This window comes from Miniopterus natalensis, chromosome 11 (assembly GCF_054644295.1).
Source record: "Miniopterus natalensis isolate mMinNat1 chromosome 11, mMinNat1.hap1, whole genome shotgun sequence".
In the NCBI taxonomy this organism is placed as follows: domain Eukaryota; kingdom Metazoa; phylum Chordata; class Mammalia; order Chiroptera; family Miniopteridae; genus Miniopterus; species Miniopterus natalensis.
The window spans coordinates 43,386,516-43,413,501 of NC_142091.1; the positions used below are offsets into that span (position 1 = coordinate 43,386,516).

The 26,986-nt window shown below is 47.4% G+C and overlaps 2 protein-coding genes across 2 annotated transcripts; one reads left to right on the top strand and one right to left on the bottom strand.

Moving 5' to 3' along the window:
• Window positions 1-2,533: 2,533 nt before the first annotated feature.
• Window positions 2,534-5,527, bottom strand: NLRP10 (NLR family pyrin domain containing 10). The gene is made up of 2 exons (XM_016213936.2): window positions 5,248-5,527; window positions 2,534-4,158 (listed from the first exon to the last, which is right to left on the bottom strand). Exons 1-2 carry the CDS (start codon window positions 5,525-5,527, stop codon window positions 2,534-2,536), a joined length of 1,905 nt encoding a protein of 634 aa, XP_016069422.2.
• Window positions 5,528-12,135: 6,608 nt separating this feature from the next.
• On the top strand, window positions 12,136-19,118 carry EIF3F (eukaryotic translation initiation factor 3 subunit F). The gene is made up of 8 exons (XM_016213980.2): window positions 12,136-12,523; window positions 15,237-15,307; window positions 15,542-15,621; window positions 16,056-16,193; window positions 17,428-17,519; window positions 17,967-18,103; window positions 18,238-18,351; window positions 18,890-19,118. Exons 1-8 carry the CDS (start codon window positions 12,136-12,138, stop codon window positions 18,965-18,967), a joined length of 1,098 nt encoding a protein of 365 aa, XP_016069466.2. The 3' UTR covers window positions 18,968-19,118.
• Window positions 19,119-26,986: the final 7,868 nt, after the last annotated feature.

Consider the following 26,986-nt stretch of genomic DNA (forward strand, 5'->3'; position numbering starts at 1 on the left):
CTGATCCCTTCCTCCCTGCCACTCTCAAACCCCACTCTTTCAGAAAGGGTTCACGCAGCTATCCCATAGGCACGGAGCTCCTTCCTTTTGGCCACAGACTTCTCTTTCCCATGGTTCATACCTCTCGCCCCCTAGAGGGTGGCTAAGTAAGGAACCGGTAGGCCCAGCTCTCTCTGCTCCTGGAATTACTCCCTCTAACCACCAAGCCTGGTAGCTTGGTTGCACCCATCCTTCCAGACTCCTACACGGAGGGGCCTCATTATCACTCCCTTTTACTCAGCCCCCTCAGGGAACCCCAATCCATCAGACACACTCTGTGTACATAGCTGTGTGACTTTTTTTTTCTGCTCAAAATCCTTTCCTGTGGGAAGCCACTCTCCCATTCTATGCACTTTTGGAGGTGTTGACCTTTCTTAGCCCTAGGGGTGTGGCAGTGACCTAGGCCATGAAACTCAGGTCTAGACAATCAGAATTTATTTTCCAGACCACAGGAATTAATTGTTCAAGGCTCTGCGCCTACCCAGGGTGAAGTCAGAACCCTCCCCCAACTTCCCTGGGACAGTTGTTAGTAAACACTCTTCTCTTCCTTTGGGATCGTTGACTGTAAGGGCGGTTTAAGCTGAAGTCCCTATGGCCATCTTCTCTGACACGTAAAAGTTACTTCCTGAAATAAGAGCCAAAGGCAACTATAAAAAGGACAGGGAGGAGAGAGAGTGAGAGCCTAGACAATATTGTTAGCGTGAGCAAGACATACGTAAAACTGCAAGTCAGTTTTTTTATTTAAATGAATACAGTCAGTCATTTAAGTTTTGCTCAAGCTAGTTTGAACTGAATGTGAATCCTAAGTGAAATAACCTGTTTAAACCTCAACTGGATGTTAGAACCATGTTTTATTAAAACAGACCTCCTTGGCCACATGGTAGTCCAGCAATGTGGCTGGGCACCTGTTTCATTGTTCCCAAATTCTCTATGACATTCAGGAGCTGGCCTGCTGAGAACATCTAAGCCCTTTAGGGGTCAACACAGCCCAGCCCAGTAGGTGCCAACCAGCCTCTTCAGTAATCCAGTACAAACTGCACACACACGGTTTCTTACACATTCTATATACACATGCAATCTATGTGTTCAACATGCTATGTATATAATTACCAAATGTAGAGCCACCAAGCTTCCTGTGAGAGGAAGAGTTAATAATAATTGATGTCATGGCGTACAAAGCTGACCACTCAGGGCTGAGTTCCCTTGGATTCAGATGTCTGGGCACATCCAGCGGATTGCTGGAATTGGTGTACGTGGAATCAACTTAGGAAGAGTCATGACAGCAATAAAAATGGGTGAGAAGCGTCTGTAACTTTCTGTGGGGCACCGAGAGTCTGAGGCAGCATCAGTGCTCTCAGCTGCATGGAGCCAGCAGCAGGCCGGGGTGGGGGTAGGTTCATGGCGCCTGTACAGGGGCTTTGAGGGCGTCTACAAACTCCAGAAATGAATGGGGCTCCTGACTGAACTTCAGTTTCCTCACCTATGAAATGAGGGTTGGGACCTGACCACATCTATGTCTATAATTCTTCTTCTTTTCTGTACAGAGGGAACCAACGCAGAAAAAAAGATTATGAGTTAGTGCTTGGAAATGACTGGTCTTTCCAAAAAAGAAGCCAGTTCATGATACAGCTGGAGACAACAGCGGCATGTTCTTAGCATAGAGGTAAGTCAAGTCACAGAATAGCTTCTAAGACCAAAGGTCTGTGACAAGCCATGGCTCATTTCCAACATGGAAATTCTAGAAGTTTCTAGAAAGATGGGAAGGTACTACTTATTTAAGCAGCAGTCGGTCACAAATACAGAGTCAAAGGGCCATTCTGTTTGCTACAGTACAATATTTCCTTTTTTTTTTTTAATATATCTTTATTGATTTCAGAGAGAGGAAAGAGAAGGGAGAGAGAGATAGAAACATCAATGATGAGAGAGTCATTGATCGGCTGCAGCCTGCAACCTGGGCATGTGCCCTGGCTGGGAATCGAACCCTGATTGCCTGGATCCTAGGTCGACGCTCAACGGCTGAGCCACGCCCAGCTGGGCCAATATTTCCTTTAAATGTTGACATTGGTTTGCCTCTTGTTATCCAATCTTACAGAGTGAGCACAACACACACTTTATGATATTAAGGAGTTTATTTTCTAGGAAAGAGTCAAATGTCAGACTATGATAAGACTGCATTTGGGGCAGTTACAAAGAGCCTTGGGGGAAAGCAGTGCTAAATAGCTGAGCTGGAGTCATTGCTGACACACGTGCTTGTTCTTAAGGGCTCATTCCACATGGCTTTTCCCCACGCCCTACGTTCCAAGTCTTCTGCGCCTCTACCTACTTCTCTTTTCTCTCTGCTCCTCTGTCCTTCCACGCCGTGTGCCCATTAATCTCACCTCACAGCTCCGCGTTGCTTTCCACTGTCCTCCCCCGTGGTCTGTCTCTCCACCCCACCGTCAGCTCTCGTGTCCCCATTTCTGTGCTTCCTGTCCCGCTTCCACCCTCCTTGCCTCTAGTTACTCTTCCCTCTGCCTTTCCCGTTAGGAGCCTGCTTCTGTGTCCCTGCTGTGTTCCCTTCGTCCACAGTTAGACATTTTTGCTCCTCTCTCCCTGCATTACTCAAGTGGGTTTTGACAGAAAATGAGGTGCTGCTATGGGGTTTCCTTTCATTCGAATGTTGAGCCGTAAGCCCTACCTTGCTTATCTGAACACTCCTTCGCAGATTCTGCATCTTAGACTGGTACAGGGACAGTTCCAAATCCCAGGTCCTGTTATGCTTTAGAGAGCTCATCTGTTCTTTGAAATTCTTCAGATCCTGCTTTATCGAGGGGGAAATTTTGAAGCAGAACGTTAGCTCCAGTTTGGAGGAGCTCTCTTTTTTCGATATGTCCAATAAAAACTGCATGCTGAGGGTCATCTCCTCGCCCCCCGCCTGCTCCCTGTCATCCAGCAGCCTGTTCAGTTCTCTGAGGGACTCCTCCCCGAGCTGGCTCTGGTCTTCTTTCACCAGGTAGGACATAGCATGAAAAAACTCCTGGAAGCTGATGTGGCGGAAGCTGTAGAACTTCTTGATGTCAAGTCCCTCTTGGTAATCGTGGCTGCTCAGGAAAGCCGCAAGGCTGGGCCCGTCTAAACTGTGCTTCCTGAGGTCAGCTTCTTCAAACAGGAACCTCTGGCGCTGGATCCCCTCGGCTGCCAAGGAGCACAGCCCCCTCAGGACCTTGTCTCGGGTGAGCTCGGAGCAGCCCTCGCTGTCGCTGGGTGGCAGGAAGGTGGACACATAGGCCATGAAGATGTCAGTGCCGTTGCTGGGAGTTTCCGAGACCTCTCCGCCTCGCTCCATCTGCCCCTTCAGCCAGGAGCAGACCACCCAGCAAATGCCCGGGACCTGACACGCTTTCTTGAGAACCTCATTTCCTTTTACAAAGGCAATGGCCTTTTGGGCTTGTTCCTCATCTGGGAAATAGGAGTTCAAATACCTCTCCCTCTCCTCCTCGGAGAAGCCCAGGACGTGGACATGGCGCGGTCGTTTCAGCAAGGACTGCAGGCTCCGCAGGGCCAGGGGCCGCGTGGTCACCAGGAGCGAGCAGGCGGGAAGCGCCTCTCTCCTGAGCAGGCGGCGCAGCACGTCCTCGGCGGGGCTGGGCCCCGGCCTCTGCAGCCTCCCGGCGAAGGGCCTCTGCAGCTCGTCGTAGCCATCCAGGATGAGCAGGAGCCTCTCTGGCTGCCTCCTAATCTCAGCGACAGGTGCTTTACTGTCCCCGCAGCACCACATGAGGAGCTGGTCCAGCGTGCCCTCCGGCAGCAGGACCACTTCTCTGCAGCTCACGTAAAAGACATAATCAAACCGGCCTGCGTACAGGGTGCCAGTGGCCCAGTCCAGCAGCATTTTTCTTGTCAGTGTCGTCTTCCCGGTACCAGCGGATCCCTGGAGCACCACTATGGGCGGGTGTTTGGCAGGCTTTTCCCCTGAATCAAAGAGAGCCTCCACTGTGACCGAGTCCAGGTCCTGCTCCGGAATGGGGCTCCCCGAGCCGGGCTTGGCCACCAGGAGCAGCTCGTTGTAGCTGTGGCCAACTCCCTCTTCTTGCCTCTCCTCCAGGCAGCGCACATACTCCCGGTATATTTCTCTGTAATCTGAGCCAGACACATGGTGTATTAGGTGGTGAGATGGGAATAAAAAAAGACAAAATGGCCCTTTGAACTCTGGACTCTGTTCTTTACTCTCTCATCTTCTGTGCTCTGTAACTTGTATCTCCACGAAGGTTATATCCACCAATGTGCATAGGTATGTGTGCACATGTGTGCATACGCATGTGTGGTGTTCATGTGCACATCTGTGTAAGTGTGCAAGCTGTGTCCAGTATGTGAATATCTGTGGGAAGGAGTGAATGCTTGTATCCACGCGTGCTCATGGGCGCGAGCTTACAGAAACTTGTGTGTGTTCAGGCAGGGATGGCACATCAGTTGCATCGGCAAGTATGTGTTTGAAGGATATGTGTATGTGCAAAAGCCTCTGTGTGTGTGACTGAGTGTGCATCTGAAATGGTGGGAACAGAGAGGACAAAGGGAAGGGAAGACGCAGGATGGTGAAGCCACAGGAGGCTGTTCTAAGTCAAGGTCAGGCCAGCTGCTGCAGACAAACCAGCTCCCGAGCAGGAGCCATGACTCTGAGTCTATGGAACCTCCCATCTCTGGGTTAGAGGAGCTTTCAAGCATGAAAGGAGCCTGTGGAGGGAGCACAGGCACCAAAAGGCACTCCCTCCTCTTCAGCACCCATGAAAAGGGACAGGGGCCACTTAGGCTCCATGCCCACCCCACTCTCCAGGGCACCGTCGGTCCACCAGTTCCTTGGCAGAGCAGGGCACAGAAGCAGGCTGTCCTCTCTGAGAATCAGCCAGGAGAGGTCTGACCCCACGCTCCGATCCCCAGTTTCCAAGCCCCTTCTCCATACCCTCCCCTTCTCTGGTACTACAACTGGAGACAGTGGCCATAAGATACTTTAATCTTTCTCTAAATAAACCCCACCCTCAGCTCAGTCTTCAGAGTCTTCAGCTGGAGAGCACTAGGGCCACTAGGACCTTCAGGCATGGGGGCTCCCAGGCATGGGCATAGGGCAAGAGTGAAAGAAGGCATAAGTTACAGGCTCTGGGAGTTTTGGAAATGTCATGGGGAGGGGGAATCCCAGTGCCACCCTGGCCTCCCTTTGTCCCCTGCTGTACTTACCATTTAGACAGATGTGGCTGAGCCGGTCCACAAGTTCTAACAGGTTCATGCCCTTCAGCACCTCGCACACCACTTTCACTGCCTCCAGTGCTCCGTACATCGAGATCAGCCGAGAAGCCAGGTCCACGTCATTCAGGCCCTCCAGCTCCCCTCGGGCCAGCCTTTGGCCCCCAGGCAGGGGTTTGTCCCGTAAGTGGAACTTTAATATCTTGAAGCTATTTTTGTCAAGGTCCCTCAAGGCCCAAAGCAGTGCCTCCTGTGGGTTGTTGGGCAGGGCCATGGTACTTGGTGTGAAAAGTTCAGACCTGTGACCTGGAGAAGCAGGGTGGGGGTGAGAAGAGAGGAGAGGCGCCCAGCTGAGGGAAGGCGCCTCAGTCTGCCCTGCTTTCTGGGTGCTCAGCAGGCTACTGAGCACAAGCCAGGGGGAGGGAGATACATGCCAAGTTCCAAAACAGGCAGGGAGTGACTGGGGAAATGCCCCGCGTGCCTCTTCGACATGGTCTGTGTGGCAGAGAAGTAAGGCATGCTGGTGCATGGATCTTTATCTGTTTCCCTTCCTCCCTCACTCCTTCCCTCCCTCTCACACACATTGCTTATCAGCCTCTACATGCCTCCTTTAGACAGTCTAGGTTAAGAAAACAATTATGTTTTCTGGGACTGCTGAGATATGGCAAGAAGGTAAAAAAAAAAAATCTACACTTATCAGCCCATTGGCCTTACATCAGCCCCATGGACTCAGTAACACAGGATTTCAAAGCGGGAAGTCATCTCATTCAGATACGGAGACAAGTTCAAGTCATGATAAAAGAAAGAGCCACTCTGAGGGCTCACTTTGGGCTGGGTGATTAAGATACATTATCTCTTTGATCGTCACATAAACTGTCTTGGGGATCCCTCCAGATGAGAAATTTGACAGTCAGAGAAAAAGGGGTTTTTAGAATTTTCCAGAGCTAGACCAATGGGCATAGAGCTGGGATTTAAATTCTGGTCTATGACCTGGGTAGAGAGACAGAAAGAGATGAAAACACAAAGACATCGTAGACGGCACAGAAACCAGGCAGTTAGGCTAAATGCTACCCGAAACTGGAGATACGTAGAGTTGAGAGCAGCAGAGAAAGGAGAGCAGGGTCTTGAGTTATATTTAACACAGAGAACTAAAATGTGGGCAGGGTAGCAGTCTTCAGGAGAAGGAAACCAACGATTGATAGACAGCTTTCAGAGGTCAGAATGATAACCTGTGAACTAAAGCCCACGGGAAGCCGTCTCAGTAGTAAAATGTCTGAGAGTGAGGTATCTGGGAACAAGGAAAGTGGTTGAGATTCAAATATCAGCATTCTGACTACATACCAAAAGAATAGAGAACATTTTAGAATTGTGTTAGGATACAGGGACTTTGGCCGCAAGTCATAGGGCAATTTGGAAACGCAGGAGCAACTTACAATTAAGCCTCAGGCTCCCCTGCAAATCTCTGCTGTCAGCAAAGCTAATTTGGGAAAGAACCTGTGAAGCCAGCATGCGCTAGAGCCTGCCCGGATGCCTGGTGTGAGCTCTAGGCTGTGCAGAGGCTGTAAGCTGGGAGAGCTCGAAGTGACAATGGGACAATGGGATCAGGGACAATGTGCTCCCTGCTGCAGGAGCCCAACAAGCAAGGTCCTAGGAACTGAACGGAAACAGATCCCTTTTCTGATTAGACAGCTTCCCAAGCCAGGTCTGGCCCAGTAGCCCAAGCCCACTAGCTCACTTCTGCTTGGCGAAGCTGGTATTAAAGGGCTGGATGTGAACACCTAGATACCTACCCTCTGAATCTCTCACCAGGCCCCAGTGCGCATGGGCTGGGCCAGGTCAAGAAGCAGGAGCACCCACACATTCCGTCTGACGCCACTGGATGACCACTGATCACCAGAGGAAAACTTGACCTCATCCTCTGAATATTAGAGTTGAGAAATAAGGCAAGGGCCGAAGGGATGAACTCCTCTGTCACCAACAGGAAATGAGCCCAGCAGATCCCCCCATCTCCCTCCGAACCCCAGCCCTCTTCTACAGCTTGACTCCAGGCCAAGCTCGGGCAGTCTGATGGACAAACAAAGGAATCAAGGAGCTGTCACCACACTGGCCTTCAGAAACACCCTACCGAGAGGCTATTAGAAGGTCTGGGAGAAACTAACCGTAAATACCAAGAGAACTAGACAAAAGTAAAACAAGGAAATTACTAGCTCTAGAAAAAAAGTAACAAAGGAAAGACAAAAAAGGAAGCCAGAAGTTTACATAACAGTCAATTACAACACTCAGGTGTAAATAATATTTGCATAGAAATAATAACATAGCCACTGAATATTGATCTAACTAAAATGTATAACATAACCACGCTGAAAGGATAATGGTGGGATGCACAGGGATAGGAAGTCAGTGGATAATGCCCGAGATTGATGAGTCAAAGGTAGCCCTATACGTGCGTTTAGAGGTGCAGAGATGTAAGAAGAAACACTTTGAAATCTAAAGTAGTTGCCCTGGGAAGAAAGACTGGGGGTGGCGGAGGCGGGGAGAGTGGACAAGAAAGCTACTTTATTTGGAACATAATCTTTTTAATGCTGATCGACTTTTTAAATTATGAGTATGTTGCACTGATAAAATAAAAATTAACAATGAAAGGCTAGGAGGTAAAGAAGTGGCACTAACATGTGTAGCTGCCAGAAGAAAAACATGTATAGACAAATCTTTCAAGAAACTTGGCAGCGAAAGGAGTCAGAAAGGTCCTGAGGTGACATCAAGTCAAAACAACATTCTGTTTTGTTTTAACGTGGGAGAGGGTAGCAGATGCTGACTAAAAAAACCCAAAACACCATCCAACAGAGAGGCCACATTAGAAATGCTGGCGAGAGAGAGAGAGAGAGAGAGAGAGAGAGAGAGAGAGAAGTACAGGAGGAGAGAACTGAGAATGTGGGTTGGAACAGGGTTCAAAGCCTTTGTCAGGAGGAAGGAGAGAACATCCGTGCTGAGGAAAGCGAGTGAGGTTGTTTGGTAGAGCAAGGCAGGTCAGAAGCTAAGGGCAGTCATGTCTGGGGGTCCCTGTACTCTCCATAAAAGGAGGGGAGAATCTAGGAGGTGGCTGCTGGGAGCCTGTCTCCCTCGCACCTTTCCTCCCTCTCCAAGCTTCCAGTGCCCATTGCTCGGGGAGTTATTCCAGAGTCCAGGAGAACAGGCAGAGCCCTCACCAAGCTGCGGCTAGAGACAGAAGCATTACAGCAAAGAGCCAAGCCCAAGAGACCAAGATGGGGGAAAAAAGAGTGAGACAGCCTCATAGATCCTGTGACAGGAGAGAGGAGTGAGGCCACTTACTCTGAAGGCTCCCGGGTCTGCCTCCCCTAGAAGGCTCCAGGTCTGGAGGTCACTGTCCCAGGGACTGAGAGTCACACCCGAAGGAAGCAGAAATGAGATGCAAAAGAACCAATTTTAATTGGAGGGTGGAGGCAGGAAATGAAATGAGATCTCCCTCCCTGTTAACCCTGGCTTGGCCGTGGGCAGAACTGACAACTGGTACAACTGAATCCCAAAAAAGGGAAAAGATGGAGACAAAAGAGACAGAGACCAAGGGTGGAAACAGTCAGAAGAGATACAAAGAAGCACAAGAGAGGTAGGAGCAGACAAAACCAAGTTAGAGAGAGAAACAGAGAGATGAAGCTGGCTGATGCTACAGTTCACTCGCTCCCTCCGTCGCTCGCTCCCTCCTTCCCTCCCTCTCTCCCTCACACACACTTATACACTCATTCTGTGAAAAGGGTTGAGCCTACCTGGACCCCTCAATCAGCTAGTGAAAAGCCAGCATCCTGGATGTATGCATTCCCTTGTCCAGGCCGATCAGCATCCATAGAAAGACCTTGTCAATGATCTCTCTCCTCCTGCCCCTGAACTGTGTGGCTGGAGAAAAATACAAAAACTGACCAGATCCTTGAGGTCTCCAGGCTCCACTGGGTCCTCACATAATCTATCAATCAATGCTTTTGATGGCTTACTCTCTGCCCTTCCAAACACCGTCTGTTGCCCCAAGGCCGAACCCCACCCTTGCCTTGCCATCCTCAGCGGGTCACATTGCCTCCACTTCCTTCAGAAAAACACCACTTGATAGGAGCGCCTACAAATTCCCTTCTCTCTCTGAAGTGTCTCTGATTCTTCATCCTTCCCTTCATTCTTTCCTATAGGCTATCGATATAAAGGCAAAGTTCTTGATGATGAAGTACCTGCACCCAACTCAAATCAGCATATGAGTAGGAGGTCCCAAGGTTGTGCATGGTCAGTTGGGGCAGCTGGCAACACCTCTTCATCAAGGGTGCTTCTCTCCTCTGGACTTCTCACCATGGAATTATCTCAGGGTGCCAGCCGGACTAAGGCAGGTGCCCACCAGGTACACATAAGGGAAGCCACAGCCCAGGGAAGCCTCTCCAGCATGTCCCTCATCCTGCCCAAGACCATCCCTCTCATCTATGCTTCTCCATTCATGTTCCTCTTCCGTCCTTGTTTCATTAGATAGCTCTCCTTACTCATACTTGCATATTAGATCTTTGTCTCTTCTCTAGACTCTGACCCTTAGTTTAAAATATACTTAAAACTCTTCTGGCCTAAATTTCCCACCTCTCAATCCTGCTGTTCCCCCAGCTACTGCCTTAAATGTCTCCTTTCCTTCCAGCAACTTCCTTGAGAGAGTAGCCAGCACTCACCATGGTCAATTCAAACTGACCATTCTTTCACATCTGAATTCTGATTTCCATGTGCAGCCCCCACCCAATTCCACTGACAGATCCAGGTCATCAAATCCAAGAGCCACTTTTCAATCATTCTCTGATAGACTGTTCACCTATGTTTGGGGGAATTAAAAAAAAAATGTATGTACTGACAGGGGAGCAGAATTGTGTGAATTCTAATTATAGAAGGCAGCTCCAAGGAGAAAACAATTCTTGGGCATAAGAATCAGGGCTAAGAAGCCCAAACTCGCTTGCCCAACTTGACAGCTGGATGCCTGGACTTGACCTAATTAAGGGAGGGGATAGGTTTCCTGACAGGCAGATGTTATCACCCCTATTACATCAAGAAGGAAGGCAAGGCTCCAAAAAAAAAACACAAAAACCTACAGATTGCCCAAAGCTCCACAGGGACTTAGGATCAGATCTCCTTTCATCACATAGTATTGGTAATAGCTACCACTTAATAGCAACTGCTGTATATCAGGCATTTGCTAAGAACTTTACAGAGCATTATTAGTTTAACCCTCTCCCAAAGTACAGACTAGAATCTCCACCTACCCACTCTACAATGCTGCTGGGGTGTCTAATGGACATTTCTTTTTTTTCTTTTTTTTAAAAAAATATCTTTATTGACTTCAGAGAAAGGAAAGGAGAGGGAGAGAGAGAGAGATAGAAACACCAATGATGAGAGTCACTGATTGGCCGCCTCCTGCACGCCCCCTGCTGGGGATTGAGCCCTTAAAACCCGCATGTGCCCTGGCCCAGAATCGAACCCTGATCGCCTGGATCCTAGGTCGATGCTCATCCGCTGAGCCACGTCCCGCCGGGCTCTAATGGACGTTTCAATGGTGACACTTCCAAAAATGATCTTTTCTCAGAAACCTGTTCCACTTGGAGCTTTCACTATCTCAGTTAAACAACTTCTTCATACTAGTGCTCAGCACAAAATATTGGAGTCATCTTTTCTTTCACACTTCACATACAGTTTCTCAGAAAATTCTCTTCTCTCCATCCTGAAAATATACCCGAAATCTGCCCACTTCTCACCACTTGTACTGCTATTAGTTTGACGCCAACGGCCGTCATCCCTCACTTAGGTTACCTGGTATTCTCCTACCACCTCTCTGCTCACTCTCTCTCACTTGCCTCTCCCCCAGTAACCGCCCCCCCCCATTATATACTTCTCAAAGGAGCCAGAGTGATCCTTTTAAAACTAAGACAGATCATGACCTTCCCCTGCTCAAAACTCTGCAATGGTTCCCCATCTCACTCAGACTAGAAGTCCAAGTCCTTACCCTGGCCTAGGAGGTCCTTAATGATCTGCGCCCCAACTCCTATTTAGAAGTCCATCTCCTGCTACTCCCTACCTCTATCTTAATGCTCCAGCTATCAAATAGCCTCCTCAAACACACCAGGCCTGCTCTTGCCTTAAGGCCTTTGCACTTAGGTCCCCTGTACCTGGAGCTGTCACTCCCCCCGCCCCCCCACGGCCACCTCCCTCGCCTTTTTCAAGTCCACTCAAATCTCACATTCTCACTGTGGCCTACCCTAACTCTTCACAAGTCCTGAGTCCCCCTTACTCTCTGCTACTTTTTTTTTTTTTTTAGCACTTATCACTGTCTAACATATTATATAATATACTTATTTTTCACTCCCCTCTAGAATGTAAACTTTTCATTGACATCCAATTTTGTTTTGTTCACTGATATAGTCCAGGCGCCCAAATAAGCGTCTGGCACATATTCCGTTTGCTGAATGAATAAACCAACAGACTGACACCTTATGACGCTGTCAAAAACAAGGCCCTTTACGAGGCCCTCTGACTATTAGCTCATTGAAATCTTAAAACACCAACTGCGACTCTTGCGCTGCTCTCTGCCTCCATCTGGCGGCAACTGTCAGACTGAGTTGTTTCTCTTCCAGCTCGGTCACAAGTTTGTTCGGAACTATTCGCCTCGGCTCTCACTGAGTGCGCATCGGACCGAGATCTAAGAGCACGAACTCCAAGCCGGAAATTGTAGGACCGTGAGAACCATCACCAATAACCAATGGAAACAAAGGTGCTGTCCACGCGGTGCGCGCTCAGCCTATCGCGGTGTTCCTGTTGGCCAGCTTCCTCCCTCCCACTCCACGCTCCTTCTTTCTCGACAAGATGGCCACCCCGGCGGTATCAGCGAGTGTTCCTCCGGCCACTCCATCCCCGACCGCGGCCCCAGCCTCAGCCCCAGACCCGACCCCGGCCTCAGCCCCAGTGCCGGCTCCAGCTCCAGCGCCAGCGCCGGTTCCAGCACCAACTCCAGCGCCAGCCTCCTCCCCAGACCCGGCGGCGGCGGCGGCTGCGACCGCGGCTCCGGGCCAGACCCCGGCCTCGGCGCCAGCCCCGGCGCAGACCCCGGCGCAGTCGCTGGCCGGCCCTGCTCTACCGGGCCCCTTCCCCGGCGGCCGTGTGGTCCGGCTGCACCCGGTCATTTTGGCCTCCATCGTGGACAGCTACGAGCGACGCAACGAGGGTGCTGCCCGAGTTATCGGGACTCTGCTGGGTGAGTGATCAGAAAATTGAGGCTCCCTTCTACCTCCCCTCTATCTTGCTCGCCTTTCTTCCCGTCCGCGTTGATCTCTTACCTATTTCTCCATCCCACTTTCTTGCTGCGACTTATCTTCCCAAGGAACTTGAACTTTCTGGCCTGATTGCTGTCATTTTGGGCAACATAAGCAGTTATGTATTAAATATCATGTGCCGAATGATTTACACTTTAATCTTCCCAGTAGCATTTCACATCAAGTTTGGTTATCCCAGTCTACCAAAAATGAATTAATACTCCGTCTAGGACTCCCTACGTCCAGTGACCACTTAACTCCCCTTAAGTCTTTATTTCCCCAGGTGTTTACAAAGAAGTTCCTAACCAGTTGGCAGTGGAGACATCTGTTAAAAGATATCCTCTCAAAAAGTAAACCGGTTTGACAGGAACCCGTTTTGGGCTTCAGTAATAATCAGTTTTCCTAGGTGTGTAAGCCTGATGCTCTGTCCCTCAGTGTCCCTGATGCTCAGCCCTAAAGACCCAGTTCCCCCAGAGCTGTCTCTGATTCTCCATTTGGACACAAACACTTGTGTTGTCTGTTTATGATATTGTTGAATCTGCACATCAGAGAATAACCTTTTCCCTACCCAAGTTCCAAATATGGGGAATAGATATTTTATGTTAAAATAATTTGTAAAACTGAGAAGCACTAAAGAGGAATTACTGGTGACATGTCTCCTTCTCTGGGGACTGCTGGTCTCATCAAATTCATTTCCACTCCATCTTAGTCACCTTTGTCCCCCTGCGCCAATTGTACGCATCATTTCTCTTACTGTTGAACTTGTGATAGCCCCACTATAGAAGACAATTGGTGTATTGCAAGAGGACATGATTTGTAGGTAGACTCCATCAAATTTGTCCCATGGGCCTTGGGACAAATTACCTAAAGCCTAGTTCCTTCAGGGGCTACTTTAGGCTTAGTCTCTGTGAGAATGAGGTTATTACTGAAAGCGTCTAACTGCTGGCACACATTAGGTACAAAATGGCTGTTGGTTGCCCTCCTTCACCACATCGGGCCTGTACCACCCTAAAAGACACACACATTCTCCCTCTTTTTCTTTGAGGGTATAGCATTTTACAGAAATTTCAATTAATCTATTACCTTCCAAACATTGCCATGGCCTTTCTCACACCAAGCCTTTGTATTTTCCTTGTCACAAGTGCCTTCCCTACTCTCCCTTATTTGTTTCTTTAAGTTCCACTCATGTTCCAGGAAAAGTGTTCAGTGTTGGTCCTTCATCCTCAGCCTCCATACTTCTACCCTCACCCCCATTCTTAACCTCCCAAAATGTGAGCATTCTGTGATTATGCCCTGCTTTGAGCTTGTAATAAATGATTTTTGCATTACTTACTTGGCACTGAACAAATACACTTTTAACTGTACTGTCAAATTTTCCTAATTTACTGGAGCTATTTAACTAAAGAAACCTCTACGCAAGGTTTGTGCTAGGTGCCTCCAAAATTGCAGTGACTCTAGTTGGACTAACTGTAACCTGGACCTTCAGAGCCTCTTCCAGGCAGGCATCATGGTGCAGCACTGGGTGTTATAGAAGCCGTGTTTACTGAAGAATGACGCATGGATCCTGCTTGCTAGGAACTTACAAATTTTCTCAGACATTAATTTATGAAACATATTTCATTTGATTAAATGAAGTCACCAATGCTTTTTATGTATCATAAAACTGTTGGGCACTTAGAATTCAAAGCTTGGTAAAATGAGCTCTACTGTAACCTTAAGTTGAAGATGAAGACATACTCTTGCATGCAAATGATTAGAATATAATGTGATAAATGCTGTAATAGAAGGGTGTCCTGTTGGCATAGAAAATATAGAAGACTAAAAATTAACTGTTTCCAAAGCTTGATGTTGTCAAGTCTGTTGGATGCTGATGAGAGGTCAAATAAGATAAAGAATATATATCCATTGGGTTTGGAGGCATAGTTTCAGCTAAGGAGGCAGAAACCATAGGAAAGTGGAATTAGGCACTAACGGGTATAGGCAACCTTGTGGTCTGTGGTGAAGAGGGAAACACTTGAAGCCTGGGATGGGAGAGAAAAAAATAGAGAAGTCAAGGGACTAGTAGTCTTGGTGAGGTCAAGAAACAAATGTACATAGTGGGGATAAAGTGATAAGAATTAGAATAGAAGTTTGTGGTAAAAGACTGACATTGGTGTTGAAGGTTCACAGGTAGGTTTCTGGGTGATGATAGGGTTATGGTTATCACCATGGGACCAGCTGGCTGAAGAGAGGTATAGGTGAATCTCCCTAAACTGTGTTCTCTGAGCTGTGGCTACTGTATGGGTGGTCTATCTAAACACAATTAAAATCTTCCAAGTAGCTCTGCAGATTAATCATAGGGAAAAAATCTAGAGGCTGAAAATGAAGTCACAGTAAAGATCTGGAGTAGGACTGATAGCGGAAAGTAACACAAAAGGTGACCTGTGAAAAAATAGGCTCTGTTTGTTGATGGTTAAAAGAAGGAGTTGTAGGTCACTCAGGAGTTTTGTTTCTCTGCAAAATCCTGGTCCCACTGATGCATGTGGCCAAACTTGGAGCTAATAAGCTCAGGTTTTTGTTCATTGACTGACTGAATATCTGAAAGCATGTGGAAAGTGGTCGGAGGCTGTAAGGAGCCTTTGGGTTACATAACATGGGGACAATTCTCTCTTATAGGAACCGTTGACAAGCACTCAGTGGAAGTCACCAACTGCTTTTCAGTGCCGCACAATGAGTCAGAAGATGAAGTGAGTGGGAATTTGAGCTGACCCTGTGCAGCCTGTAGCTGTTCTTTTGCTAGGCTCCCCTTTGGGCCCTCCTCCTCATAATATGTTGTGCTCATAACGTGAGCTCCTGCAGTTCACAGAGCTTCATTCCAGTTGGACATACTTTATGTGCCTCTTCTGTCTGGTGGGTGGCCTCTGGTTCCTACTCTTTTTTTCTGTGAACTGGCTTCTGAGCTTTCTTTCCTGCCCTCTTAGGTGGCCGTTGACATGGAATTTGCTAAGAACATGTATGAATTGCACAAGAAAGTCTCTCCAAATGAGCTCATCCTGGGCTGGTAAGTTGGGGTTCGGAGGGGATTAGAAAGTCTCTCAGTGATTGCCAAGGCCTTTTGCCACCAGCCTAGATATTATACTGCCTCTTCAGGAGACAGAATACTGAAAGCATATTACCTCAAGGAGCTATGAATAAAGTGTGTTTTGCTGGCTATTCTGATCCTTTGAGGCCAAAAATAGTTCTATTCAATTGTAGCTTTTACTGAACAAGTCTTTTTTGCCTTGCTGATGACTTGGAATTTTTCAGGAGCTCCAAGTCAACTTCTGATTTGATTTGATACAGTTTTTGACGTGTTTACTGTTTTATTACTTGGAGTGTCACTGCGTATCACTACCAGGGGGCTGTCGGGTACCTAAAGACAGCCATGTCATCATTGTGGTTGGTATTGATGTCACATGTCGATGTGAGTCCACAACCTTGTTTTTCGTTTTCCAGGTATGCTACAGGCCATGACATCACAGAGCACTCTGTGCTGATCCACGAGTACTACAGCCGGGAAGCCCCCAACCCCATTCACCTCACTGTGGACACGAGCCTCCAGAATGGTCGCATGAGCATCAAGGCTTATGTCAGGTGACAAGGGGCTTGGGCCACAAGGGCATAAAAGGCTATCTAGTTCATACCATGGCCAGATGACACCCCACCTCCAGTCCAAGCAGGTATAACTCCCTGCCTCCTAAGGAAGCCCATTCCTCACTCAACAATTATCATTAGAAAGGCTTTATTTGCTCTGAAACAAAATCCATCCTGAAAATTTCCCCTTGCTGATCCTAGTTGAACCCCAGGTTTCTACTCACTGCTCTTAACCAGTTTCAGAGGGCAGCCCTTAGGTATTTGAGCAAGCTGTCTTGTGCTTTGTGTCATTTTTCCTGGAAGCTAGCTCTGCATGGTTCCTATAGCTGCTCCTCCCATGGTGTTCTGGTCATCACCCTTCACCATCTTCACTGCTTTTCTGAGCTGCCCTCTATAGAGTTTCCTTATCCCTACAACTGAGCACAGGATCGGGGTAGTACACATTAAAGAATGGCTGTCCTTATTTTGACATATTTATTAGCCCAGGATTAAATAGTTTTCATGACCATAACATTACAGTGTTGACATACTGAGGTGGTGTAAGTGCCGGTGGGTGGGGGGTAGGGGGGTATTGGGAAAGGCTTTAGTGGCGTCCTGAAGAAGGGGCTGCTCTTGGAGTTGGAAGGATTCTATTTCCTGTTTAGAATGAAGGCGTTAAATTTACGTGCTGTTTCTGTTTCTGTGTCTGATGCTGATGTAATGAGGTAACTATTATGCAGTAAGACAAAGATGGTGGATACCAAGTCCTTATGGCCATTGCTCGATCTCCTAGCCTCCCCAGATATTTCGTGCTCCTCAAGATCCAGTTAAAAATGTGTAGTTGGCTTAGTAAAGGCAGTCACCTTTAGTGAGATGACTTGGTGCACTGCAGCCAATTTGTATTTTAGGTGCAGATGAAGGACTCTGTCCCAGAAAGGGCCTGTCCTTCTTTTCTGTGGTGGTGGATGTCTAGGCAGCCGGCTTCCCAGGGAAATCCAGTGTCCTGTCCTCTTATCACAGAGATTGCACAGTGTTTGAAGTAATCCTCTGACTGGACCAGGCCAGGTCCGAAAGCTGAGTTCCCTCTCATGGGACAAGGGTTTGATGTGTGGAATGAGCTAAGGAAAGAAAGTGAGGCCTTGGGGATTCGAGCCACCTTTGGAAGCCATATTCTTGGTGTGACTGCTTTCCTAGCCTGGACCAGACGTGGAGCCCTCTCAAGGCCGTCCGTTTACCTTGACTTCTCTCTCCCCAGCACTTTAATGGGTGTCCCGGGGAGGACCATGGGGGTGATGTTCACACCTCTGACGGTGAAATACGCATACTATGACACTGAACGCATTGGAGGTGAGTCACCTTCCCATGCCTTCCTTCAAGGTCTTGGGAATTTTTCATGGGAGGGGGTTGCTGCTCACTAACAAGGATGGAGGGCCTTGGGTGGTTTAAAGAGGAACCATTGATCTAAGGTTTGTGATGACTAGAAGTCACAGTCATTCTCCTACATAAATGGGATTCAAGGAGTCATGTGTAAAATTGTTAGAGGTGGGAAGTTATCAGTACTAGAGGCTACGGGGCTGTTCCTATGAGACCAGAACCAGTGATTGGCATACTAGGTACAGGAGTTGAGCTCTGTCTAGAGGAAGAAACATTAACAGGGACAGAGCATGGGAATTTGGGGAAGTTGACCGAGTGCAGAGGGAGGTGAGAGAGTTAGCAGGATGGTTAGAAAGCATCTCTTTCCTGATGGAACCACTGAATTCTCTGTTTCTTCTACCTCCCAACCCAATCCCACAGTTGACCTGATCATGAAGACCTGTTTTAGCACCAACCGGGTCATTGGACTCTCAAGTGACTTGCAGCAAGTAGCGGGGTCATCGGCTCGCATCCAGGATGCCCTCAGCACAGTGTTGCAGTATGCAGAGGATGTGCTGGTGAGACGGGAAAGGAAAAAAAGGAGGCGGGCATAGATCTCCATCCTAGATTGCTGAGAGAGAGGCTGCTGAAATGACAGTCCTTGGTGGTGAGAATTAACTGTGCCTCATTCAGTCTTTGTTTTGGTGCTCAGTCTGGAAAGGTGTCCGCTGACAATACTGTGGGCCGCTTCTTGATGAGTCTGGTTAACCAAGTACCCAAGATTGTTCCTGAGGACTTCGAGACCATGCTCAACAGCAACATCAATGTGAGTGCCATGTCTGGGCTTCTGGGAGCCTGTGCCTTCCCTGCCTCACCGTGGGTGTGAAGGGAGCCTGGGGACCGAAGACAGGGCTTTACCTTTGCCCCCCTTGCTCACCAGTTTGGGAGGAAGGAAGAGGTAATGCACATGCTCGGAGACCCCGTTTTCCTTCCTTGATCCCCTTGGCTCAGGTACTGCTGAAACTGCGACTTGTTATCTAGATTCACGGTTGAAAGAAATACTTAAATTCAGAGGTTAATGAAAATGCAATTTGTTATTTTCCCCATCTGCGTTCTCAGACCCCCCACAATTTTACCCATGGATCTCAACTCAAGCACCCTTTTTCTCTTGAGTTATCAATAGAGATGAGAAAGTGTTCTTAAGCATTTCCTTCCCATCTTCTACCTTCAGCTCTCACCCTCTCCCAGCTGTCATTTATCCAGCTGTCATTTATCACCCAATGTCCATTGTAGAGCTGCCCAGAACAGCCTTTCTGCTCCCCTTTACCTAGCTCTGCACTCATGATGGCTTCTTTCTCTTCCAGGACCTGCTGATGGTGACCTACCTGGCCAATCTCACACAGTCACAGATTGCCCTGAATGAGAAACTTGTCAACCTGTGAATTGGCCCCAGCAGCACTCGTTCTACTCTGGCTCCAGTGCTAGGACTCAGAATGGAGTGAAGTGGAAATGGCTTCTTGTGGTTTGAGTCACACTGAGTGAGTCAGTTGCTTGTGACTCTAAAATAAACATAGCCTATCTTTTGTAAATGAATTCATCTATGTGAGTAACTGCTGGGGAAGGGAGAAAACTCTTCTAGGGCTCATGCATAAACCAGAAGTGAGCGCTCTAGGTAGAAGTTAGTTGTGTGTTTGGCACAACTTGTCATCAGTAGTTGCACCCACAGCCCAAGCCACTTTAGCTTCACCTGACCCCAGACCAGATAGCCTTAGCACCCTGGCTTACAGGTACACCATCTCCCCACTCTTTGCTTATGATCAGAGCAGACAACCTCCATAGAAAGTTTTTTATCACTTCTCTTTCATAGCATCTTACATGGATGGCAGTATAAAGGGTTGTCGTGTGCACAGTTTGAAGTACCTAGAGAATGCTAGTGAGTAAGGAGAGGAAAAGAGAGGAGGAGGTGGATACAGGTCTCAGGCCTGGGACCCATGATTCCTGGTGGAAAGACAGCCTTCTCCATGGTGAGAATTAACATCACGAAATTTTTCCTCGTGGTTGTCAGTCTGGAAAGGTATCCACTGACAGTACTGTGAACATTCGTTAGTGGGTCTTGTGGCTTCCACAGGAAATGAAAAGGAGAATCCATGCAGGGAAAATGAGAGAATTGGATACTTAATCTAAACTGAAAGAGTAGAGGGTATGGTCAGTGTTTTAAAATATGTAAATAATAGGATAGAGCTGTTTGATACCATGGTTCAGGGAGGCAGAATTAGGATCTCTAAGTTAAGTGTTTCCCCATTTTAGTGGGGAAAACAGAAAAGTAAATAAATCAGTTGGAAAACGAGTGCCAGATCTAATGTTTATTGAGCACCTGTTATGTTTGAGGGCAGTTTTTATTTTCAGAGGAGTTGTATATGTTACTTGAGGTTATATAATTAGTAATGATGAAACAGGATTTGAATACAAGTCTGGATTTTATTTTCACATTTTCTCCTTCATAGTTCAGTGGCCCAGTGAAATAATTACTCCATTAGGGCAAAAATATAACAGGAGCACATCATAGGATTGACCAGCTCTATCAGAGGGTATCTGGGAAGGTTCTATCCAGGATGTATCTGAGCTGGTTTTTTGTCTTTTTTAAACCAGACAATCATGAAAGGTAATCTAGGCAGAAGGGGCACATAAAAAAGTAGGGAGATATAAAAAAGCTTAACCTGTTCACAACCTAAGGAGGCATATGCAGGAGGTGACCATAAGGGCCCTCAGTCTATGGAGGTTGGCTTTTTATCCCGGAAGCTGTGGGAAGGCAGTGGATAATTTTAAGCATATTTAATCAGATTTGGATTTTGGGAAGATCACCTGGTAGTAATGTAGAAAGGGGAAAAAATTGAAGGAAGGGAGATGAGTTGAGGGCCGCTGTGATTGTTCGGAGGAGAGATGATAAGGACCCAAGCCGAGGCGGCAGCAGTGGGGATGCTGACGAAGACACATTCTCAAGCGTGTTACGAGGCAGACGCAGGAGGATTTAGAGGCTGGTTGAAACATGGATGGTAAGATGGGACGAGTCCAGATGCTGCCTGTTTCTGATAAAGGTGGTTGAGGAGATGGTGGTATATGGAAGTTGACTACTCCAAAGTGGTGGAAGCTTAGAGGATGCAGAGGGCTGTGACCAGAGTTAAGGTTAGAGGCATAGTGTGGGACCAAATGGTGAGGCTTGCAATGCAAAACAGAATTGTGACTTGTTTGGTCAACTGCGGGCTGCACCAGATCTTTCGGAGAAAGGCTGAAGAATTCAAGGTAGCCATTTGCTCATGTAATCCTTAATGAATGCCAAACTGCTAAGCAAAGCCGTGCTTCAGAGCTGGAGAAGACAAAGCAGTCATGACCTGGGAATCACGGGTGTCAGAGGTAATGGCATGTGTCTAGTTAGGAAGTGAAATCTAAACTGGACTTGAATGAGGACAGACAAAAAGGAGAGAAGACGGTGGAGCATTCGAGGCACAGAAAACAATTGTGCAGAGGCTCAGAATGACTGTCGACCGTGTGGCTCCATCATTGTTGACTCCTGGCGTGGGAGATGTTTGTGAGGAAAGGAACACTCTGTGCCTAGGTTTACTGGAAAAGAATGACTGGATTTTTAAAATTATTATTATTATTGATTTTTAGAGAGTGAGACATCTATCTGCTGCGTCCTGCAGGCCCCCTACTGGGGATTAAGCCCTCAACCTGAGCATGCGCCCTGACTGGGAATGAAACCAGAGACCTCTTGGTGCAAGGGACGACACCCAACCAACAGCAACACTGGCCAGGGCTGGATTTTTATTTTTTTTTGCAACCTTTGCTTATGTGTGTGCAAGTTTGTTTTAACTGGGAATGTGTGCACACGTTCTCTTTGTTACATGGTTGTGCATATGCTAAAAACATCTCAGAATGTGTCTGGGCGAGACATGTTGCTTAACTTCCATGACACACGACACTGCCCGATTTTCTCCCAGCCGCCTTAGCCACCCCTTCTCGGTGCTTTTTCCTGGTCCTTCTTCCTCTGGCCCCCCTAATGTTTCATTCCCAGGGTTACATCCTGGGCCTCTTCACCTTCTCTACACCCTCTGCCTGGAAGCTCTCACTGCAGCCTGTGATGATTATGACTACCTGTATGTTAAGGATGCCTATTCTCAAACTCTAGCTCTGGCCCACATTCAGAACTAGTTTCCTGATTCTGGACTAGTTAGATGGACACAGATACCTCACCTGGATGTCTCAAAAGCATCTTAAATTCAGCGTGTTCCATATTGAACTGGTTATCTCTTTCTCACAAATCACCTCCTGAATTTCCTTCCTCAGGGATGACATGACTACGCACTCAATTGTCCCAACCATAAACCTTGGGTGAATCCTTGATTCTCCCCTCCCTTCCACCATCATGCCTCAACTGTTTTATTACTACTCTGCCTTCAATCTTGCCCTCTATGATATTCTGTATATTTTGGTCTTCACCCATGTTCCTGGCAGGCAGTTTTTAAAACCTTTGGAATTTCCTAAGTGATACAGAGCCTAGTTATTCCTGACAAGCCCCTTTCAACAGTACCTAAGTTTATGTTAATGAAGTGATTTCTGGAAAGCCTGTAGAAAACCATAAGATGGGGACTGGTTGCCAGGTGAACCGACCTGTGTGATTGGAAGTTGGAACTTTCAGCTTGATTTAAGTACCAGTGATTTAATCAGATACATCTACATAATGAGACCTCCACAAAAATCCCACAAGGACAGAGTTTGAAGCATTTCTGAGCTGGTGAACAAGAACATAGGAACAAGGTGCATGCCAGGAAGGTGGTGCACCCTGGACCCAGGAACTAAAGCTCCTGAACTCTATACCTTTTGAGGCCGCACTCTGCCTCTTCATCTGGCTGTTCATTCGTATCCTTTGTCATAAATCAGTAATGGCAAGTAAACTGTTTAGTTCTGTGAGGTGCTCTAGCAAATTAATCGAACCCAAGGAGGGGGTCATGGGAAGCTCCAATTGATAGTGGGTTGGTCAGAGCATGGGTGACAACCTAGACTTGCAACGGCATCAGAACAGGGGTGGCAGTCTTGTGGGACTGAGCTCTTAACCTTAGGATCTCACACTATCTCTAGGTAGGTAGTGTCGGCATTGAGCTAAATTGTAGGACACTCAGCTGTTGTCAGAATTGCATGGTGTGGAAAGTTACCTGTATATCTGGTCACGGAAGTGTGTGATGTAAGTAGTTTAGAGAAAAACATTTTCCTTATACCCTCTCTAATTCATTCCACAGCAGCCACACTGCTCTTTGTAAATCTGACCAGGTCATACCTCAGATGCAATCTCTTCAGAGGTCCCACTGCCCAGGGTAAAGTCCACACTTCTTACCACAATCTATATGGCTCATCCTATTGCCTGACTCTCCAGCCTCATCCCTTACTCCCCCAGCCTGGGCTCCCTTTGCACTTGCTCTCCCCTCTGCTAGAATCTACCCTTTTAGCTGGCTTCCCACTCATCCCTTAGATTTTAGTCTAAGTACTGCCTCCTCTTGGAAGGTGCACCTATGCCATGAGCCCATGATATTATCCTGTCTTAGCAATTATCTCACCATTTTGAACTTGTCTATTTCTCCCCTATTAGAGCACAAGCTCTTTGAGGGCAAAGTCTACTGTAGACTTCAATTCCTAGATCACAGAGCCGACCCAGACACAGAATAGGTTCTTAGTAAACCTTTGTTAATGAATAAATGAATGGGTGGCTTGCAGGATAGTTACTACAGGGCACTGTGGACATGATAGATCCATTAGGAGTCATCAGGATCTTCTGGAGAGGGGCTGGAGGAGGGAGCACACCAGACATTGCTACTTGTTTTACTCATTCTACAAATACTTAGTGATGCTTAGTATGCACCAGTCATAGAGGTGGGCACTGGGGGTGTAGAAGTAGATGAGCCATGTTCTCTGCCTCTATGGGTCTCAGTATTATGGGGTAGGTGCACAAAAATGAACAATTATGACAAAGTAGAACAATTGCTGTAAAGGATAGGAACAAGTCTTGGAAAGACACAGTAGAGAACGTGCTTAAATCTGCAGACAAGGGAATTCAATCTTGAAAGACATTAGAATTGATTGGGCACAAAAGACGAGGAAGAGCTATGAAGATCAAAATATTACTCTTAATTTTACAATGGTGCATATGTAGAGTTGTGTTTCCATGGGTACAGCAGCTTAGCGGTAAAGATAGGGTTGCACTAACTGCCGCAGCACAGTATCTGCCTTCTCCATGGGGGCACCTTCATACCCTCCCAAAAGTTGTTTGGGGTGCCTTATAAGTTCTCTGTACCTGAAGTCAATTTTATATTTTCAAATTTTAATTTTAAAAAATAACTGAACAACATAATCATTGTTTGTACCAGTAACAAAAGTCCTTACAGGACTAACAAAATTCCAGTTGTCCACTTTTCCCCAGTGATGCCTCCCATAGGGGCAAACTGGGTTTGGTGACCTAGGCTGTGATTAGGTCTGTTTGTTCTGTGACCTGTCTGATCCATCCTGACCTATCTTCTGTCTCACTGGAGTTGCCAGCCCTGTGCTTTTGATTCTGTTCCAGGATGATGGTTGTCCGTCTCAGAACGGTCTCTCTGCCTCCAAGTATTAGTCCTTCTGTCCATGGTAATGGACCCCTAGTTCCAGCAGCAGTGCAGCTCTGTGCCCGAGGCTTTTTGAGTGATGGCCACTAGAGGGCTCCCTCGTGCCACTTAAAGGCTGCTGGTTGCCCATTCCCATCCTTTCAGTTCCTGAGCAGTTTTCTACAGGCCTGGTTCAGCTTTGGAGAGGCCAGGGCAATGCAGAAAGTGTGACCAGAACTTTTAGAAATGCTTCCTGCCCAGCCGGGCCTGGCTCAGCGGTTCAGCGTCGACCTAGGATCCAGGTGATCGGGGTTCGATTCCCCATCAGGGCACATGCCCGGGCTGCGGGCTCAATCCCCAGTCAGGGGCGTGCAGGAGGCAGCCGATCAATGACTCTCTCATCATTGATGTTTCTATCTATCTCTCTCCCTCTCCTTTCCTCTCTCTGAAATCAATAAAGATATATTTAAAAAAAGAAAGAATGCTTCCTTGGCTGCCTTTGAGCTGTAGTGATGATTCCAAAGCATCTTCCTCTATATCCACCCCAAATAAACACATAATCTATTTCAAAATGTGGTTTAGAAATAGTTTTAAGTAAATCTCCTATACACTCCCCTTCCAATCAGATTGTAATCTAAAAGCTTCTCTATTCAAAAATACTGGAGCTGCCTTTTCCCAGGAGAAACCCTGGCCCAGGCCTTGATGACCAAAATGAGGTCCTGGGCTTCCTGTCCAGGGAGGGTTGGTGCCAGAGCTAGTATGTGGTCCTGGGGCCCCTATAATGGAACCTGGTCTCTCCAGGTGCCCTTACTAGAGTTTGGGCAGGTGAATGAGGAGCACTCACCAAACTCTGGAGGTTGGAAGAAGGAAATGGTACAGTAAGGCAGGATCCCATCCAGTCCAGCAAGACTGCTCAGCTGATTGGAGATGCAAGAGATGGACTGGGGTAAGAACGAGGATGGAAACTCCAAACAGACCTAAAAATTCAGCCTGAGGGGGAACATACTGAGTTGGATCCCTTGAAAACAATATGTAACAAGGACTTGGGGGAAGGTTGTGTATTGGTAAGACGATCTGTTAGATTCCTAGGGTTGCCATGAAAAGTATCACACACTTGGTGGCTTACAACAAGAGAAATTTATTATCTCACGGTTCTGGAGACTGGAAGTCTGAAATCAAGGTGTATTCTAAGCACTGGGGACACGGTACTATATATCAGCTGAGAGTTTAGTTTATGTACTACACCCTGGAGGGCCACAGTTCCATCCCAAAGCTGGCTCCTTACCTGAGCCTTCAGTAGGCCACTCACACGTTCTACCCTTTTTTTCCAGGTAATGAAGTATGTGGTAGGACCCCTTGTTTTACAAAACCATTGTCACACATCCTTTACCATAAATAGACCCTTTAGCTGAGGCTTCCCTATACAGAATCTCAGGTTGATAATTAAGTAGTCTATAAGCCATTGGCCAAGTACTACAGGCATAGAAGATAAACCCATATTCAGAAAAGGTATCAATTCCAGTAAGAACATGCTGTGGCCCTGTCCAAGATGGAAGGAGTCTGATGTAAGTGCTGGGACAGTCTTCTTGTGGGGTGACATGAATGACACCGTAATGAGGACCCAGCTTCTGTGACTGCTGGTTGAGCAGACTCTGAAATGAGTACTCCTGCAAATGATTAAGGAAGTGCCTCGGTGGTACGATGGTAAATAATTAACAACTGGCTCTCTGGAAAGAAGAAAAAAGCCTTGATTCATAGCATTCACCAATTTCTGTGACTAATCCATGTGAATGCTCCCACCATGGCCAATTTCTGAACATGGAGTTGGGAAGAGATGCTAGCAATCGGCTCTCAGCACTAGCCAGCTCTAGTGCACCACTGAGATGCTATGGAGACACGGAAAGGAGGGGTGTAGGAGGACAAGATATAGGAGGAAGGAAAACAAGGGTGTGATCTCAAAGTCCCACAGAAGTTACTCAACCTGACCCTCCAGGGAGACTGGAGTACAAGTTAACCTCAGTGTTGTCCGTGCCATGGCAAGGATGCTGCACTTTCATACTCCTGCACCTGTCAGGTGATAGACAAGGCCATCCAGGGTGGGAGTAAATTCCTAGGTACCTACTGCTCTTTGTGTGGCGAGCACAGTGGCTCCAGCAGTGTGAAGGCAGGCCTCAGAGAAGAGGTGCAGGTGCTGGATTTTAGAAGCAAAAGTACATCAAGGCTGTTGGTGCAAGTGGAAGGTGTGGACACACAGACCAGTAAAAAGGGATACAAAAGAATCTGAGTGAAGCATCACTGTTGTCTACTACACCATCTCACTGCAGGCCATCACATCCAAGCTTCGGAGGGCCACCGCAGCAAAGGTATTATTAGACCAGCTCCAGGTGCCCTTACCAGAGCATTCGATCCCAAGGCACAGGAGGCTGCTCCCAGGTCAATAAGCTCGCCTCTATCTAACCTTCCATTCCATCTCTGGCCCACTTGAACATCTTCAAGATGGGCTCCTATGCTTGTTCTCCCTGCTCCTGCTACTACATTGTTTCAGGGGTCAAGCAGAGCAGCAGAACCCTCTCTCCAAAAGAGGTCAAAGTCTCTTGTCTATCTGGGTTCTGTGCATTTCCCCTTAGCTGTTTCACACTCCCCTTTTGATACCATGTAGCTTAAATACGGAGGTGAAAGTTTAATTACTATTTACACATCTGTATTAGATTGTAAGGAAATGGGAGAGAGAAGGGAAAATATTGCTTAATATACACATAAACAGGGAAGGAAGAGCTCTTTCTACTGAGTGGGGCGATGCTGCAGGAGCAGGACCTATCCTGAGGGAGTCCT